The sequence below is a fragment of the Salmo trutta genome, chromosome 15 (assembly GCF_901001165.1).
Source record: "Salmo trutta chromosome 15, fSalTru1.1, whole genome shotgun sequence".
NCBI lineage: Eukaryota > Metazoa > Chordata > Actinopteri > Salmoniformes > Salmonidae > Salmo > Salmo trutta.
The window spans coordinates 22,918,985-22,934,433 of NC_042971.1; the positions used below are offsets into that span (position 1 = coordinate 22,918,985).

Consider the following 15,449-nt stretch of genomic DNA (forward strand, 5'->3'; position numbering starts at 1 on the left):
TACAATGTTTCGGTCACTTTTTACTATGCGCTTTATTTCGGTGCGCTTCCGCAGGAAAGAGGTGAAACTAGAACCCTGAGACTGCTTTAGGTTTGCTACATTGAATGTTGTCGAATCCACAATGACATTGTCGCTTCATCCCACACAGTGTTTCAAGCTCCCATTTGCTTGGGAACCAGTCAGATCAGACATGGCAGCAGACAGGGTCGGACGGACGCGAGCAGATGAAGTCCACTCATCAGATTTGGAAACGTCTCGAGAACACGGAGTCAACCTTCAGAAGAGACAAGCTCGAGTGACTGTGAAATACAACAGAAAAGAGCTACAGAGACGACTAGACGTGGAGAAATGGATCGATGACTGCTTGGACAAGCTGTACTTGGGCAAAGTGAGTGCCGTCATAGCCTATTGATCATAATAATGGTCACCACACAAAGTGTCATGTAAGTGCTCAGGCAATAGGTTTCAGACTGTAAAGAGATTTTGGGTATCATGGCAAGTTAACTTTCTAATCAGGCAATATTATCTGAAAGTTTCCCATCCTTTAAGAATGAGAACTTTGCTCTTTCACCTTTGCCTAAATCAATAGAATTTGATTTAAAAAATTGTTCACTAAGTTTAAAAACAAGGCTTTGAGTTGGATATTCATATAAAAAGGGCTGGGTTTGTGCTCTGTAAAGACACACTGTACATAACACATGGATCTCAACATTAAACTTGTACTTTTCGCAGCACTGAGGGTATTACAGGGCTTTATAACCCATGTCTAACATGCAGACAAATGAACACTCCTCTGAGACACAAACAATGTAGAATAACTACTGTAGTATATTCCAATGCAATAACTTGCACTTGAAATTACAGAGGCATTTCTAAACCAGCTGTTCTGCGTAGTCCTTAACAGGACTAAGCAGACTTGCACATTGTTGTGGGTGTGATATATGAGATGTATACACAAGGTGTATACAATATGTATGTTATGAGAGGGCACAGTGCCCATAAAAGGACTGGGGAAGATGCAAGGTACACTGTGGACTAAGGCTCTGTCCAAAATGGCACCCTATTCCCTATACACTGCGTGCACAATTATTAGGCAAATTGTATTCCTCTGGATTAATTTTATTGTTGAACAAACACAATGTTCTCAGTCAATCCAAAATGTTATTGAACCTCAAACCTGAATGTTTAACAAAGGAAAAGTGAGTTTTGTCTTTCTCAGGGAAATATATAAGTGTGCAGAATTATTAGGCAACTATTAGTGTGCAGAATTATTAGGCAACTAAATTACAAAAATAATTTCTCTCAACTCACTTGTTTATTCTCAATTTTTAGAGTAAGTGTAACAGATAAGTAACACAAAACGACAATTATATAACATTTTTGGCCTTTCAAAAATATTCAGTGACCAATATAGCCACCCTTATTTTCAATAACTGCCATGAGCCTTCCATCCATGGAGTCTGTCAGTTTATTGATCTGTTCACAATCAATTTTTGCTGAAGCAGCAACCACAGCCTCCCAAATGCTGTTCAAAAAGGTGTATTTTCTTCCATCACTGTAAATCTCACGTTTGAGAAGGGCCCACAAGTTCTCAATAGGATTTAAGTCAGGTGAGGAAGGGGGCCAGGTCGTTATTCAGGCATCTTTGAGGCCCTTGCTGGCTGGCCAAGCAGTGGAGTACTTGGATGCATGTGATGGAGCATTGTCCTGCATAAAGATCATGGCCTTCTAGAATGCTGAGGACTTCTTCCTGTACCACTGTTTGACGAAAGAATCTTCCAGAAACTGGCAGTAGGTTTGGGAGTTGAGTTTCAGTCCATCTTCAACCCGAAAGGGTCCAACTACCTCATCCTCAATGATAGCAGCCCATACCAGTACCCCTCCTTGACCTTGCTGGCACCTGACACAAAGTGGTGCCCTGTGTCCATTACTGATCCAGCTACGGGCCCATCCATTTGGTCCATCAAGAGTCACTTTCATTTCATCTGTCCATAAAACCTTTGAAAAATCTGTCTTCAGATATTTCTTTGCCCAATCTTGATGCTTCAACTTGTGAATCTTATTCAGTGGGGGTCTTGTTTCAGTCTTCTTGACCTTGGCCATGTCTCTGAGCACTTGACTCCTTGTACTTCTGAACACTCCGGGTAGGTTGCTATTCTGGAATACGGTGGCACTGGAGGATAATGGGTTCCTGGTAGTTTGACGTTTAATTCTTCTCAAGTCTTTTGCAGTTCATTTGCGCCTTTTCTTCCGCATGCGTTTTTTGTGCCCCAGTTGACTATTCGCAACAAAATATTTGAATGTCCGGTGGTCACACCTCAATAGTTTAGCTATTTAAAGAGTGTCGCATCTGTCTGAAAGGCATTTTACATTTTTGGCTTTTCAGTGTCAGTTAATAAATTAGTTTTTTGGCCCATTTTACCTGAGGTAATGAGGTTGCCTAATAATTATGCACACCTTGATATAAGGTGTTATTCACTTTCGCCACACCCTCCCTCATTACACAAATACATATCCTCTCTAGGATATGTGGGTCCCACCTACTCAACAGCCAGTGGAATCCCGTGGCGCGTTATTCAAATACCTTAGAAATGCTATTACTTCAATTTCTCAAACATATGACTATTTTACACCATTTTAAAGACAAGACTCTCGTTAATCTAACCACACTGTCCCGTTTCAAAAAGACTTTACAACGAAAGCAAAACATTAGATTATGTCAGCAGAGTACCCAGCCAGAAATAATCAGACACCCATTTTTCAAGCTAGCATATAATGTCACATAAACCCAAACCACAGCTATATGCAGCACTAACCTTTGATGATCTTCATCAGATGACAATCCTAGGACATTATGTTATACAATACATGCATGTTTTGTTCAATCAAGGTCATATTTATATCAAAAAACAGCTTTTTACATTTGCATGTGACGTTCAGAACTAGCATACCCACTGCAAACCTCTGGTGAATTTACTAAATTACTCACGATAAACGTTCACAAAAAACATAACAATTATTTTAAGAATTATAGATACAGAACTCCTTTATGCAATCGCTATGTCCGATTTTAAAATAGCTTTTCGGCAAAAGCACATTTTGCAATATTCTGAGTAGATAGCCCAGCCATCACGGGCTAGCTATTTAGACACCCACCAAGTTTGGCCCTCACCAAACTCCGATTTACTATTAGAAAAATTGGATTACCTTTGCTGTTCTTCGTCAGAATGCACTCCCAGGACTTCTACTTCAATAACAAATGTTGGTTTGGTTCAAAATAATCCATAGTTATGTTCAAATATCCTCTGTTTTGTTCGTGCGTTCAAGACACTATCCGAAGGGTGATGAAGGGTGACGCGCCCAACGCGTTTCGTGACAAAAAAATTCTAAATATTCCATTACCGTATTTCGAAGCATGTCAACCTCTGTTTAAAATCAATTTTTATAAAAATTTTCTCGTAAAAAAGCGATAATATTCCGACCGGGAAACCCTGTTTTAGTTCAAAGACGAAAAAATAAAAACATGGTGTCGCCTCGTGCACGCGCCTCAGTCTCATTGTCCTCTGATCGACCACTATTCAAATGCGCTAATGTTTTTCAGCCAGGGCCTGCAAAGACATCATTCACCGGTTTGCCACCTTCTGAGAGCCTATTGGAGCTGAAGGAACTGTCACGTTACAGCAGAGATCCTCAGTTTTCAATAAAGAGAGTGTAGAAGCCCAAGAAATGGTCAGAGACGGCACTTCCTGTAAGGAATCTTCTCATGTTTTTGCCTGCCATATGAGTTCTGTTATACTCACAGACACCATTCAAACAGTTTTAGAAACTTTAGGGTGTTTTCTATCCAAAGACAATAATTATATGCATATTCTAGTAATAACCAGATTAAATCGGGTACGTTTTTTATCCGGCCGTGCAAATACTGCCCCCTATCCCCAACAGGATATCACCTGAAAATGATTAAATCCAATAAGCATTCAAGTTTATATGGTTTGGAGTTCGAAAATGTGAATAGAAACAATGATAAGATCAGAATACTCACTTGCCTAATAATTGTGCACGCAGTGTAGTTCACTACTTTTGACCAGGGATGTATGGATAGTGCACTAGGGAATAACATACCATGTCAGATGTAGCCTAAGTCTTGAGCCACCACTGTAGCCTCCTGACAGAGACACATGTATACATGGTGGCTGGGGGATGCTGACTCACTGCCTTACATGGCCACTTGGAAAAAGGGAAATTAACAGAAACGGAACTTCATCCAGAGGAATGAGGGATGAAGGATGAGAAACTTGAAGAGAACGTACAGAGGATGGGGTTAATACTCCTTGAGGTAGGGTAAACATACTGCAGCTGGCCATGTGACATCACTAGCCAGATGTTCTGCTCTCCTGTGATGTTTTGGGTTTGGGGATACAGGTGTCCTAGTGGCAGGGAGCCTAGCGGTAAAGAGTGTTGGGCCAGTAACCGAAAAGTTGCTGGTTCAAATTCTAACTAGTTGAAACATCTGTCAATGTGCCCTTTAAACATTTTTTATTTTATTTCACCTTTATTTAACCAGGTAGGCTAGTTGAGAACAAGTTCTCATTTGCAACTGCGACCTGGCCAAGATAAAGCATAGCAATTCGACACATACAACAACACAGAGTTACACATGGAATAAACAAAACATACAGTCAATAATACAGTAGAACAAAAGAAAACAAAAAGTCTATATACAGTGAGTGTCACGTCCTGACCCTTGTAAGATGTCATTTTCTATAGTAGAGTGGTCAGGGCGTGACAGGGGTTGTTTTTGGGTGGTTTTTCTAGGTTTCTATTTCTATGTTGGGGTTGTTGGGATGATCTCCAATTAGAGGCAGCCGGTTCTCGTTGTCTCTAATTGGAGATCATATTTATGTAGGGGTTTTTTCCACTTGTGTTTGTGGGTTGTTAATTTTTGAGTAGTGTTTATTTCTCTCTGCGTCATGGTTTGTTGTTTTGTTGTTTCAAGTTATTGGTGTATTGCAACGTTTCACGGTATAATAAATATGTGGAACTACAACCATTCTGCACGTTGGTCCGATCCATTAAACAGCCGGGACAGTGAGTGCAAATGAGGTAAGTTAAGGCAATAAATAGGCCTGTAACATGGGTCGTATAAAGGGTACCAAGGCGCAGCGTGTATAGTGCTCATATTAACTTTTAATGAATATATTTTAACAAAACAACAAAGCGACCGAAAACAGTTCCGTCAGGTGACATACACTAAACAGAAAACAACTACCCACAAAACCCAGGAAGAAAAAACCCTACTTAAATATGATCTCTAATCAGAGGCAACGAGGATCAGCTGCCTCCAATTAGAGATCAACCCAAACAATCCCAACATAGAAATAGAAAAACTAGAACTTAAACATAGAAATAGAAAACATAGAACAAACCAAAACACCCCCTGTCACGCCCTGACCTACTCTACTATAGAAAATGACATCTTACTAGGATCAGGACATGACAAGGCCATGGTGGCGAAGAAATTACAATATAGTAATTAAACACTGGAATGGTAGGTGTGCAGAAGATGAATGTGCAAGTAGAGATACTGGGGTGCAAAGGAGCAAGATAAATAAATAAATACAGTATGGGGATGAGGTAGGTAGATAGATGGGCTGTTTACAGATGGGCTATGTACAGGTGCTGTGATCTGTGAGCTGCTCTGACAGCTGGTGCTTAAAGCTAGTGAGGGAGATATGAGTCTCCAGCTTCAGAGATTTTTGCAGTTCGTTCCAGTCATTGGCAGCAGAGAACTGTAAGGAAAGACAACCAAAGGAGGAATTGGCTTTGGGGGTGACCAGTGAGATATACCTGCTGGAGCGTGTGCTACGAGTGGGTGCTGCTATGGTGACCAGTGAGATGAGATAAGGCGGGGCTTTACCTAGCAGAGACTTGTAGATAACCTGTAGCCAGTGGGTTTGGCGACGAGTATGAAGTGAGGGCCAACCAACGAGAGCGTACAGGTCGCAATGGTAGGTAGTGTATGGGGCTTTGGTGACAAAACGGATGGCACTGTGATAGACTGCATCCAGTTTGTTGAGTAGAGTGTTGGAGGCTATTTTATAGATGACATCACTGAAGTCGAGGATCGGTAGGATGGTCAGTTTTATGAGGGTATGTTTGGCAGCATGAGTGAAGGATGCTTTGTTGCGATATAGGAAGCCAATTCTAGATTTAATTTTGGATTGGAGATGCTTAATGTGAGTCTGGAAGGAGAGTTTACAGTCTAACCAGACACCCAGGTATTTGTAATTGTCCACGTATTCTAAGTCAGAGCCGTCCAGAGTAGTGATGCTGGACGGGCGAGCAGGTGCGGGCAGTGATCGATTGAATAGCATGCATTTAGTTTTACTTGCATTTAAGAGCAGTTGGAGGCCACGGAAGGAGAGTTGTATGGCATTGAAGCTCAACTGGAGCTTTTTTTTTCAACTAGAGCTGCCGCTATCAAGGAGCCGGACACTAATCCGGACGCATATACGAAATCCCGCTATGCCCTCAGACAAACCATCAAACAGGCAAAGCGTCAGTACAGGACTAAGATTGAATCCTACTACACCGGCTCTGATGTTCACCGGATGTGGCAGGGCTTGCAAACTATTACGCACTACAAAGGCAATCTCAGCCGCGAGCTGCCAGCCTACCAGACGGGCTAAATACCTTTTATGCTCAAAAGGCAAGCAACACTGAAGCATGCATGACAGCACCAGCTGTTCTTGACGACTATGTACAAGACCTTTAAACAGGTAAAAATTTGCGTGGCCAGACAGATTACCAGGATGTGTACTCAGAGCATTCACGTACCAACTGGCAAGTGTCTTCACAGACATTTTCAACCCCTCCCTGACCGAGTCTGTAATACCTACATGTTTTAAGCAGACAACAATAGTCCCTGTACCCAAGAAAGCAAAGGAAACCTGCCTAAATGACTACCACCCCGTAGCATTCAAGTCGGTAGCCATGAAGTGCTTTGAAAGGCTGGTCATGGCTCAAATCAACACCATCCTCCCGGAAACCCTAGACCCACTCCAATTCGCATACCGCCCTAACAGATCCACAGATGATGCAATCTCAATCGCACTCCACACTGCCCTTTCCCACCTGGACAAAAGGAACACCTATGTGTGCTTGCTGTTCATTGACTACAGCTCAGCGTTCAACACCATAGCACCCACGAAGCTCATCACTAAGCTAAGGACGCTGGGACTAAACACCTCCCTCTGGAATTGGATGCTGGACTTTCTGACGGGCCGTCCCCCCTGGTGCTAAGGGTAGGCAACAACACATCTGCCACGCTGATCCTCAACACCAGGGCCCCTCAGGGGTGCGTCCTTAGTCCCCTCCTGTACTCCCTGTTAACCCAGTACTGTGTGGCTAATCACGACTCCAACACCATCAAGTTTGCTGACGACACAACGGTGGTAGGCCTGATCACCGACAACGATGAGACCTGGCAGTGTGTTGCCAGGACAACAACCTCTCCCTCAACTTAAGCACGACAAAGAAGATGATCGTGGACTCAAGGAAAAGGAGGGACGAACACGCCCCCATTCACATCGACAGGGCTGTAGTGGAGCGGGTCGAGAGTTTCAAGTTCCTTGGTGTCCACATCACCAATAAACTTTCATGGTCCATACACACCAAGAAGAAGAGGGCAAGACAAAGCCTTTTCCACCTCTGGAGACTGAAAAGATTTGGCATGGGTCCCCAGATTCTCAAAAAGTTCTACAGCTGCACCATCGAGAGCATCCTGACCAGTTGCATCACCGCCTGGTATGGCAACAGCTCGGCATCCGACTGTAAGGCTCTACAGAGAGTAGTGTGTACAGCCCAGTACATCACTGGGGCCAAGCTTCCTGCCATCCAGGACCTACTGTACCAGTCAAAAGTTTGGAACACACCTACTCATTCAAGGGTTTTGTAACGATGTGCGCTGAGAGTCGGGAAGCAAGTTCAGGGAGTGAGTGTTTTAATAAATAAACACACCATAATATAAAATAAGATCCATGAACAATGCACAGAAATTACACAGGAACAGAAACAATGATGCCTGGGCAAGGAACCAAAGGGAGTGACATATATAAGGCAGGTAATCAAGGAGGTGATGGAGTCCAGGTGAGTCTGATGACGCGCAGGTGCACGAAACAATGGTGACAGGTGTGCGCCATAACGAGCAGCCTGGTGACCTAGAAGCCGGAGAGGGAGCACACGTGACAGGTTTTTCTTTAATTGTACTATATTCTACATTGTAGAATAATCGTAAAGACATCAAAACTATGAAATAACACATATGGAATCATGTAGCAATCAAAAAAAGTGATAAACAAATCAAAATATGTTATATTTTAGATTCTTTTAAGTAGCCACCCTTTGCATTGATGACAGCTTAATTTTAATATATATATATTTTTTACTTTAGTTATAGTTAATATATTTTTTTGTAAATTCTATTTTCTTAACTGTATTGTTGGCTAAGGGCTTGTAAGTAAGCATTTCACGGTACCTGTTGTATTTGGCGCATTTGACAAATAAACTTTGATTTGATTTTAGTACACTAAGAGTGTAAAGCAGGACATTCAACTCAGTAGGGCCACAAGTGCACCTTGTTTGCCCATGCCGGATCTCAGCTAAGCATTAGATCAGATAAACAATAATGTCACCAACTATCATTTTAGTATATGTCCTTAAGAGAGAATTTTAATGGATTTTATGACTGTAAAATCCAGCCACCCAGAAGTTGAACAGGTACCAGGCCGGCAGTTCAGAGGAGTTGTGTGGAGAGGAGGCTGATCTGGTCTGGAACAACAGAGCTCTGTTCTGTCTGGCTAGACCACTGATACAGTTTGGAGAGTTGGATACATGGACATTGCTACTATTACTTTTCTACTCTAATAATATACAGTATACGTGTGTGTATTTTTAATATACAGTTGAAGTCAGACGTTTACATACACCTTAGCCAAATACATTTACACTCAGATTTTCACAATTCCTGACATTTAATCCAAGTAAGAATTCCTGTTTTAGGTCAGTTAGGATCACCACTTTATTTTAAGAATGTGAAATGTCAGAATAATAGTAGAGAGAATGATTTATTTCAGCTTTTATTTCTTTCATCACATTTCCAGTGGGTCAGAAGTTTACATACACTCAATTAGTATTTGGTAGCATTGCCTTCAAATTGTTTAACTTGGGTCAAACATTTCGGGTAGCCTTCCACAAGCTTCCCAAAATAATTTTGGTGAATTTTGGCCCATTCCTCCTGACAGAGCTGGTGTAACTGAATCATGTTTGTAGGCCTCCTTACTCACACACGCTTTTTCAGTCCTGCCCACACATTTTCTATAGGATTGAGGTCAAGGCTTTGTGATGGCCACTCCAATACCTTGACTTCGTTGTCCTTAAGCCATTTTGCCACAACTTTGGAAGTATGCTTGGTGTCATTGTCCATTTGAAAGACCCATTTGTAACCAAGCTTTAACTTCCTGACTGATGTCTTGAGATGTTGCTTCAATATATCCACATCATTTTCCTGTCTCATGGTGCCATCTATTTTGTGAAGTGCACCAGTCCCTCCTGCAGCAAAGCACCCCCACAACATGATGCTGCCACCCCCGTGCTTCACTATTGGGATGGTGTTCTTTGGCTTGCAAGCCTCCCCCTTTTTCCTCCAAACATAACGATGGTCATTATGGGCAAACAGTTCTATTTTTGTATCATCAGACCAGAGGACATTTCTCCAAAAAGTACGATCTTTGTCCCCATGTGCAGTTGCAAACCGTAGTCTGTTTTTTTTATGGTGGTTTTGGAGCAGTGGCTTCTTCCTTGCTGAGCGGCCTTTCAGGTTATGTCGATATAGGACTTGTTGTACTGTAGATATAGATAATTTTGTACCTGTTTCCTCCAGCATCTTCACAAGGTCCTTTGCTGTTGTTCTGGGATTGATTCGCACTTTTCTCACCAAAGTACGTTCATCTCTAGGAGACAGAATGCGTCTCCTTCCTGAGCGGTATGACGGCTGCGTGTTTTCCCATGGTGTTAATACTTGCGTATGATTGTTTGTACAGATGAACGTGGTATCTTCAGGCGTTTGGAAATTGCTCCCAAGGATGAACCAGACTTGTGGAGGTCTACAATTGTTTTTCTGAGGTCTTGGCTGATTTTCTTTTGATTTTCCCATGATGTCAAGCGAAAAGGCACTGAGTTTGAAGGTAGGCCTTGAAATACATCCACAGGTACACCTCCAATTGACTCAAATGATGTCAATTAGCCTATCAGAAGCTTCTAATGCCATGCCATCATTTTCTGAAATTTTCCCAGCTGTTTAAAGGCACAGTCAACTTAGTGTATGTAAATTTATGACCCACTGGAAATGTGATACTGTGAATTATATGTGAAATAATCTGTCTGTAAACAGTTGTTGGAAAAATTACTTGTGTCATGCACAAAGTAGATGTCCTAACCATCTTGACAAAACTATAGTTTGTTAACAAGAAATTTGTGGAGTGGTTGAAAAACAAGTTTTAATGCCTCCAACGTAACTGTATGTAAACTTCCGACTTGTGTTTTGCAGGAGGATGACATGCCAGATGAGGTAAACATTGATCATCTGTTAGACCTGGCTAGCAATGAGGAGCGAGTGAAAAAGTTAAAGGTAGGCCCCGCCCACCCAAAGTTGTTCTGATCATGGACTCAAACCAACCAGACTGCCAGATAATTTTACTGATGGAATTTTGATACAAGGAATTCTCTCTTCTTTAAACTTTGTTCACCATCAGGAGATCCTTCAGACATGCAGCAACAACACAGAGGTATGTTTTACCCTAATGTTTTATGATATGGAATAATCATGCATATTGAGTCATACCTATTTATTTTGTCTGCACACACACACACACACACACACACACACACACACACACACACACACACACACACACACACACACACACAGACACACACACACACACACACACACACACACACACACACACACACACACACACACACACACACACACTCACACTGTGTAGGCCTCAGATAGGAGGCAGCAGTGTCTGACACCTCCTTCCACTGTCACTCCACATGCCTTACAATGACCATCTGTCCTAGCCTTCTCTCTCTCTCTCTATTTCTTCTCTTGTCTTTTTCCCTCTGTTCCCTGCTGTAACAAAGGACCTATTTTGACAAAGGACAGGGCCCACTCTGGCCTGCTCAGTGTGGGCAGGCCAGTGCATGCACATGCACCAGAGCATGTGAGCACAGTTGAGCTGTTGGAAATCCCACTCATCACTCATGGAGTGGTGGTTCTGGCGCTCCTTGTCCTTTCCTACCGTTCAGCTAAAATCCGTTCCACACTCACAGAAAAAAGAACCCCCCGCTCCAAACTCACTACATTCATTAAAATCACAATTGAACCAACACCCATCTATTTGTGTGACTACCTGGACCTACCAATTGGGTTTTTAAAGTATTGAAACCAAACCATATGGATTTGAATGAAAAGTATTTGAATAAACATGAAAGGTGAATGTAAGAAGCGAACATAGTTTCAAGGAGCTTTCAGTTTTGATTGGGTTATTTTGCCTAAAAACCTTTAGGCCTACCTATAGAAAAACAAAAAAAAACAACTCTGCCTCTCTGCCCAACCTGGTAAGAGCGGCCAAAGGAGTGTTTTTAGCATCCCCAGTGGTTCTGCAAGTGTGGAGAGGATATTCTCTGCTGCTGGCCGGCTCTCCAGTCACCATCGCATGAGCCTGAAGCCCCAGACTGGCCTAACTCCAGTCACCATCGCATGAGCCTGAAGCCCCAGACTGGCCTAACTCCAGTCACCATCGCATGAGCCTGAAGCCACAGACTGGCCTAACACGTGTCTCTAAAAACTGATTGCAAAACAAAAATTCTAAGGCACTAATAAGGCATTTTTCATTTAATTTGTATTTAAGTCACAGCCTATATACATAATTTATAGACTATAATGATTTAATACAACAAAATGTTGTTCAAATGCTGAGGGTTTTATGTCCTTACCAGCCTATTGTGTCGCACTTGCAAATGCTTCACAATGTATTTCTTTGTAGGCTATAGCCTTGAAAAAATTGAAATAATATAGCCTAATATAGCCTAAAGCACCTTAATTGGGCAGGACAGGCTCGTGGTAATGGCTGGAGTGGAATAGGTGGAATGGTATCAAATACATCAAACACGTGTTTGATGCCATTCCATTAGCTCCTTTCCCAACATTATTATGAGCCGTCCTCCCCTCAGCAGCCTCCACCGGTACATACAGTACCAGTCAAAAGTTTGTACACACCTACTCATTCATTGTAGAATAATAGTGAAGACATCAAAACTTTGAAATAACACATATGGAATCATGTAGTAACCAAGAAAGTGTTAAACAAATCAAAATATATTTTATATTCTTCAAAGTAGCCACCATTTGCCTTGATGACAGCTTTGCACACTCTTGGCATTATTTCAACCAGCTTTATGAGGTAGTCACCTGGAATGCATTTCAATTAACCGATGTGCCTTGTTAAAAGTTAATTTGTGGAATTTCTTTCCTTAATGCGTTTGAGCCAATCAGTTGTGTTGTGTCAAGGTAGGGGTGGTTTTCAGAGGATAGCCCTATTTGGTAAAAGACCATATTATGGCAAGAACAGCTCAAATAAGCAAAGAGAAACAGCAGTTCATCATTACTTTAAGACATGAAGGTCAGTCAATCCGGAAAATTTGAAGAACTTTAAACATTTCTTTAAGTGCAGTCACAAAAACCATCAAGCACTGTGATGAAACTGGCACTCATGAGGACCGCCACAGGAAAGGAAGACCCAGAGTTACCTCTGCTGCAGAGGATAAGTTCATTAGAGTTAACTGCACCTCAGATTGCAGCCCAAATAAATGCTTCACAGAGTTCAAGTAACAGACACATCTCAGCAACTGTTCAGTGGAGACTGCGTGAATTAGGCCTTTGTGGTTGAATTGCTGCAAAGAAACCACTACTAAAAGACACCAATAATAAGAAGAGACTTGCTTGGGCCAAGAAACACTTGAAATGGACATTAGAACGGGGGAAATCTGTCCTTTTGTCTGATGAGTCAAAATTTGAGATTTTTGGTTCCAAACGCTGTGTCTTTGTGAGACGCAGAGTAGGTCAACGGATGATCTCTGCATGTGTGGTTCCCACCATGAAGTATGGAGGAGGAGGTGTAATGGTGTAGGGGTGCTTTGCTGGTGACACTGTCTGTGATTAATTTAGAATTCAAGGCACACTTAACCAGCATGGCTAACACAGCATTCTGCAGCGATACGCCATCCCATCTGGTTTGCGCTTACTGGGACAATCATTTGTTTTTCAACAGGACAATGACCCAAAACACATCTCCAGGCTGTGTAAGGGCTATCTGACCAAAACGGAGAGTGATAGTGGTGCATCAAATGACCTGCCCTCCACAATCACCCGACCTCAACCCAACTGAGATGGTTTGGGATGAGTTGGACAGCAGAGTGAAGGAAAAGCTGCCAACAAGTGCTCAGCATATGTGGGAACTGCTTCAAGACTATTGGAAAAGCATTTCTCATGAAGCTGGTTGAGAGAATGCCATGAGTGTATAAAACTGTCATCAAGGCAAAGGGTGGCTACTTTGAAGAATCTAAAATATTTTGATTTGTTTAACACTTTTTTGGGTACTACACGATTCCATATGGATTCTTTCATAGTCTTGATGTCTTCACTATTATTCTACAATGTAGAAAATAGTAAAAATAAAGAAAAACCCTTGAATGAGTAGGTGTGTCCAAACTTTTGACTGGTACTGTACATGATGCTACTATATGTCCCTCCATGCCAGGCCTTCATCGGAGAGCTGTTGGTCAAGCTGGAGGGCCTTCACAAGCAGGAGGAGCTGGCTACCGAGGGCATCGAACACCCCTCCCACTACAACCACGCCCAGCACCGCCATGAGCCCTACCACTTTAACAGATCCCACTGGCCCCGAACCCACACCCACCAGACCCCCTGAGCTCACCAAACCCCTGACATATGACCTCTGACTAGGGTCGTAAAACTCTGAAAATGTTCCATAAATTCCCACGTTTTCCATAAATTCTGGTTGGAGAATTTCTGGAGTCAGGAGGGAATATGCAGGGACCAAGTAACCAAGTATTCGGGAATCCTACAATCAGGATTTCTAGAAAAGTGGGAATTTTGGGAATGTTTCTGTAAATTTGTTTCCCAGTCACCCTATTTCATCCCGGTCATCTTGGCAGTGATGACCCCAACCAGTTAGCCCTCTTGTTTGTACTGCCAACTTTATTTTTGTGTGAATTTTAATGAATTCGTCATATTAAAATTAAGGTAAATAAAACATTTGTCAATCACTATAGGGCCTGTATTGTCGTTGTTGTTGTCATTCACAAAGACGCTGTAGATAGGCTGCTTAGACAAGGTTTTAAAAGAACAGCATGTCTAGCCTGGCCCCAGGTCCTGAATTCAGTAGCATTGCTGATCTTGGATATTGTTTTGCCATTTAGATCATAATGAAGAAGATGATATAGAGAGAGGGACTTAATCCTAGATCAACACTCTTACTCTGGGACGCTTTATGAATACGGGCCTGGAGATCTGTATGTGTTTTAGGCAACTCCTCTTTCTATGGTTGTCATGCTTCACATGCACTGTTCTAGGCAGTTTATCTTTGGCTCTAGTTCAAAAAGAGGCCGACAGTGTTACTACTCTGGGCTTGCATGTGACCTAGCCTACAGTACGTCCGTCCTTCTTTTGTACAGGTTTGTCTGTTTGACAGGCCAGGGCTGGGACAGGCATGCAATCTTTTAGGGGGGAATTTCTATAGAGACAGATAGCCGCCAAAAGGTTGAACGGACTTATTGTCAGGATCGTAAGAAAAGCCATGTGTGAAACATGAAAGGTAAACACAAAATGTTATCTTTGAACAGATAATCACCATGTTACGATTATGGACTAACATTTTAGGCTTGAGCAAATCTCGTGTTGCGATTCTGACGTACCTTAACACCTTTCAGAGTTTTATCAGTTTAATCTCACCAACAAAAAAGAACGTACGCAAAACGGTCTGTGAGGAATGCTACTCAACAAGCATAACACAGTATAAAAAAAACGGAAGTCAGGCAAACCGGAAAGAGGTATCCTGCACGTATTCAAGTTAAAAGTCTCCATTCTCTATTACTCCTCAGTTGAGTTTACTTCACATTTAGGTAGCTAATGCAATGGATTTGTTTACCAGCACAGGTCTAGATAGCACTAGCTGTATTATAACTACAACAGTGAAGTTTCAGTCTGTTAGGTGTATCTCTACAGCATGTCCATATCTCTGAGTGACGTGGACATCCCCATGCATGCACTTAATCAAAATATGACTAATTCAATATTGCAC

At 42.1% G+C, this 15,449-nt stretch overlaps 1 protein-coding gene across 1 annotated transcript; it reads left to right on the forward strand.

Annotated features, from left to right (window-relative positions):
- Positions 1-76: 76 nt before the first annotated feature.
- Positions 77-14,420, forward strand: LOC115148645 (protein phosphatase 1 regulatory subunit 14A). The gene is made up of 4 exons (XM_029690721.1): positions 77-388; positions 10,607-10,687; positions 10,812-10,844; positions 13,887-14,420. The coding sequence occupies exons 1-4, from the start codon at positions 122-124 to the stop codon at positions 14,055-14,057; spliced, it is 552 nt and encodes a 183-aa protein (XP_029546581.1). The 5' UTR covers positions 77-121; the 3' UTR covers positions 14,058-14,420.
- The last annotated feature ends 1,029 nt before the right edge of the window (positions 14,421-15,449 follow it).